General features: G+C 34.8%; 2 protein-coding genes across 2 annotated transcripts; one reads left to right on the forward strand and one right to left on the reverse strand.

Moving 5' to 3' along the window:
• The first annotated feature begins 298 nt into the window (after nt 1–298).
• On the forward strand, nt 299–1,653 carry LOC113226014 (SAP domain-containing ribonucleoprotein). The gene has a single exon (XM_026458520.1). It carries the CDS (start codon nt 499–501, stop codon nt 1,309–1,311), a length of 813 nt encoding a protein of 270 aa, XP_026314305.1. The 5' UTR covers nt 299–498; the 3' UTR covers nt 1,312–1,653.
• Nucleotides 1,654–2,951: 1,298 nt separating this feature from the next.
• On the reverse strand, nt 2,952–4,081 carry LOC113226012 (S-adenosylmethionine sensor upstream of mTORC1). Its single transcript, XM_026458518.1, has one exon. It carries the CDS (start codon nt 3,966–3,968, stop codon nt 3,072–3,074), a length of 897 nt encoding a protein of 298 aa, XP_026314303.1. The 5' UTR covers nt 3,969–4,081; the 3' UTR covers nt 2,952–3,071.
• Between the last annotated feature and the right edge of the window lie 105 nt (nt 4,082–4,186).

Consider the following 4,186-nt stretch of genomic DNA (forward strand, 5'->3'; position numbering starts at 1 on the left):
GAACGTGTATAGAATGTTCAAACGAATGCATGGTATAGTCAAGAGCACGTCAAGCTTGACGCTTAAGATTTAAATCCACCTCTATGCCGCTTACGATAGGAACGGTCCAAAGTCCAAACTGTCAAGCTTGACGTGCTCTTACCTGTACGAACGCATTCCGATAGTTGGTTCAGCCTATCGGATCCGACTATCGGATGGAAAAATCTGTTAAAAAGTCTGAAAGTGTGAATAGTTCATTTAAGATGGAAAAAAAAATTGTTTATGCATAGTTCAGTTGTTAATCGCACATCGCACGCCTAGATTTACTGTTTGTTATTCGCCGTAGTATCTTCTCCTTAGTCTGTGGTTATTTGGTACAAACACAGAAGCCGCGAGAAAAAAGCGAAGCACATTGAAATTACGTTAAGATACCTAATTAATATCAGTATAAGTGGATGTAAAAATTGCAGGAAAGCAAAGTTCCATAGCATTTCTCAGTAAACAATAAATTAACCTAAAATGGCTGATTCGACAGTAGCCGACGTTAGCAAAATGAAGGTAGTCGATTTACGGAAAGACTTGAAAGCACGTGGACTGTCATACGCTGGGGATAAAGCTGAGTTAGTGGCAAGACTGCAGGCAGCCATGCAACAGGATAGTAACGACGAGCATGCAGATATCAACCTGGATTCTGACGAGATAGATTCGGATGGGGTACTCGACGAGGACGATAGTAAAAGTCATAATGATTTTGACGACACTGCCGTAGAAACACTCAGTGAAGATCTAGTGCTCGCTGATCAACCTCTGCCAGCCGAAAAGCCGGCCCCGGATCCCGTGCCTGCGAGCGAGCCCAAACCACGGACGCTTAAGCGAAAAATAGTAGCTCCCGACACCAAGGAGAAAGCGGAAGAAAAGGATCACGGAAGCAAAAAAATTGTCCTAAACAGGGCTATCTCTCTCACATCAACTCAACTTGATCTTGAGTTAGCAAAAGACATAGAAAAGAAAAGTGTACCATCTGATGAAGGAAAAATAAAGATTACTGCTGAAATAGATCCTAAAACGAAAATGGAATTGAGAGCAAAAAGATTTGGTCTACCTGTGAAGATGAGTGATGATGAACGTAAAGAGGCAAGAAAGCAACGATTTGGAATTAACAGCAATATTACAACATCGTCCAGCATTCTTGGTGGAGGCACACTTTCTGAAAACATGGACAAATTGAAAAAACGAGCTGAGCGATTTGGCCAATCAGTGTCAAAAATCATGACCGATATTGAGAACAAAGAGAAACTAGAGAAACGAAAAGCTAAATTTGGAGCAAAATGAATTTGGCCTTTTTGAATTTAGATTGTAAGAAATGCTTAATTTAAGTAATGGTTATATTTGTGACTGAACATGATTGTATTCTATACATGTTTGTTCATAAAATTGGCAGTTTTATGCCACTTAGATAATATTTTACATGTAATTGGGACAATCTAGTGAATTCTTTTGTAATACAGTCGGCATCAAATGGTGGCAATGAAGACTTGCTAAATATTATATAGAACTTAATAAGAACCATTTAGTTACTTAATAACTAAACAGTTCTCAATGTCATCTTGTTGGTCAAAATCTTGCATGAAATATTGAGGTTCAATCAAATACTCAAATGACAACAATCACTGCTCCAATTGTATCCAAATGGTTGCATTGTCTAAAAATTGTAAAAATTTCATTTGACTGATTGCAAGAATAATCCATTTCAATGCTTGGGCTTGTGTGTATGAATGACACTATGACAACTACAAATAATTTGTGTGTTACATTGAACTTGTAATTCTTCAGTTTCCAGCATGGATGTTAAATGAAATTTCTGTTTTGTAAAATATGTTTTAATGGACAAACAGTATTCGACTTAAAATAAATGGCATGGTCAATTAACAACAACTTATGTTTATTAACTGGCAAGGTAAGGGAAATTAACAGTGTAAAAATTAAGAACTTGATTAGCATCAATAATATTAAACAAAGTATTATTGTTATTAGGGTGGCTTTATTCAGGGCCTATGCATCCCCTCATCATTGCGACCATTGACTGATCTATTGTGATCACCACTAATTAATAAACAAATTAACTTAAAACTTTCTCCTATTAATTGTTTTGTTTATTGAAGTAATAGAGAAGACCCTGTTAGTTATTTTTGTCTTTGCTTATTCCTGCTACATAATAAAGCCGAGATAGAAATATTTCCATGGATGCTTAAAAATCAGTTTCTATCAAACTACACATTTATTCCCAGTACTTCCATGTAATTATGAGGCACTACTACAATGCAAAAGTTCCATACATGGAACTAGTGGGAATTAATGTTTTATCTTTTTCCTTCCATACATAGTGCAATGCGTTCCCTTTATATGGGATTTTTGGTTTTTTAACAGACTTCAAAACAAGGAATTCCTAATTTGTCTGTTTTTTTTTTTCTTTTTATGGTTTTTTTGTATGTATGTTATGCGTTAACATTAACCGCCATTAGTGAACCAATTTTGATGATTCTTTTTTTGTTGGAAAGAAGGTACCTCAGATGTGGTCCCATTTAAATTTCAAGTAAATATTCCACCTATAAGGGTGGGAAGCTAGGGGATGAATGGGTTTTGAGGTCGGTTTTTTAACCGGAGGTTAGGTTATCACATATTGATCTACCTAAATCACATTCTATATGTATGTATAATGTATAAAAATGAATGTTTTTTTGTCTTGTATGCATTCCGTTATTATTCATTCAATTGCAGTGAAACGTGAGCTGCCCACTACCCCAGAAATATCTGAACTTAACCATTTTATAATATCAAAAAGCCAGTTATTCAACAAATGTTTGCAGTTAAAAAAGCAGTGCCTTGCACTGCCATTGATATACATTCTCCCAAAACAATATTACACCTCATACATTATAAAATTGTAGTTATGTTCCTTTTGACTTGAATTTTTCATCTACTACTTGTGCTTTTCTAATATCTCTACTCTGAATCACAGAACGGTAACTCCTGGAAATCATTAACAGAAATATCAGTTTTCACATTAGAAGTCTCTCCTGCTTCAATTTCTTTTAAAAAAAATCTTGAGGTATATGTATTATGCATTGCATATAACTTTCTCTGTGTAAACTGGCCCATCTCACTGCAGTAGCTTTACAAATATTTTTTCTAAATGCCATACAATGCATATGTTTGAACTTTTCATACTTAATTCTACTAAATCCTATATTAGCCAAAGTAAATTGCCAACATTTCATTATTTTGGAATTAGCACCAACATGTTTTGAATCTGGTGTGTTTACCAATAATAAACCACCAGGTTTCAAGATCCTATATGCGTTATCACAAGCCTTTAACCTTAAGTCAGGACTAGGAATGTATTCAAGGAGAAAACAGAAAGTGACTGCATCAAAATAGGTGTCACATAACTGTGTTACTTTAAAATCGGAAATATCTACTTTTGAACCAATTGAGACATTTAAAAAATCACATTCATAAACTGAATTGTTTGCTGGACAAAGATCAATAGCTAATACATCTAAAAAATTGTAGATAGAAAAAGGATTATAACAGCTGCCTACATCACAAAGTTTTACAGGATCTGAAAATGATTCTTTTTGAACTATAGTCATGTTTATTTTACTAGCTATGTCTATTTCTTTTGATCTATATTTAATAAATGATTTGTTTACAAAATAGTCGTAGAAAAAGTCTGCGTTCCACTTTATTCTTGACACAGCTTCACTAGTTTCGCTATTGGAATTCTCTGTCCAATGCGTTGTGGCCAGTTTCTCCATGCATTGAGCGTAAGTCTTTAACGTGCTTTTCTTATCGCAGTGTTCTTGCCACGCCTGTTCCGCGCCAAGTTTGTGCGAAGCTTTTCGTAAAGACGAATGAACTTCTTTCAAGTAGTGCGCTAATGATTTATGTTCTTCACATGCCATAATGTTCTTCGTTACTTTGCTCATCTGTGTAAAGAAAGCTATTTAACTTTAAATCCGTACTAACTTATTTTAAAAGTCTTGGAACATTCCGAAAACTTTGAACAATACACTTTGTTTACGCAAAGAATGGGTAACGTGGCATCTAGAATTGTAATTACTTATTTTTTGTAACATAGCCTGCCTTTTTAGAATTTCGCCAGCGTCAAGTTTGTGCATTGAAATAGAAATAGAATTACTAACAC

The sequence above is a fragment of the Hyposmocoma kahamanoa genome, unplaced genomic scaffold, assembly GCF_003589595.1.
Source record: "Hyposmocoma kahamanoa isolate Upper Pololo Valley unplaced genomic scaffold, ASM358959v1 180, whole genome shotgun sequence".
Lineage (NCBI taxonomy): Eukaryota > Metazoa > Arthropoda > Insecta > Lepidoptera > Cosmopterigidae > Hyposmocoma > Hyposmocoma kahamanoa.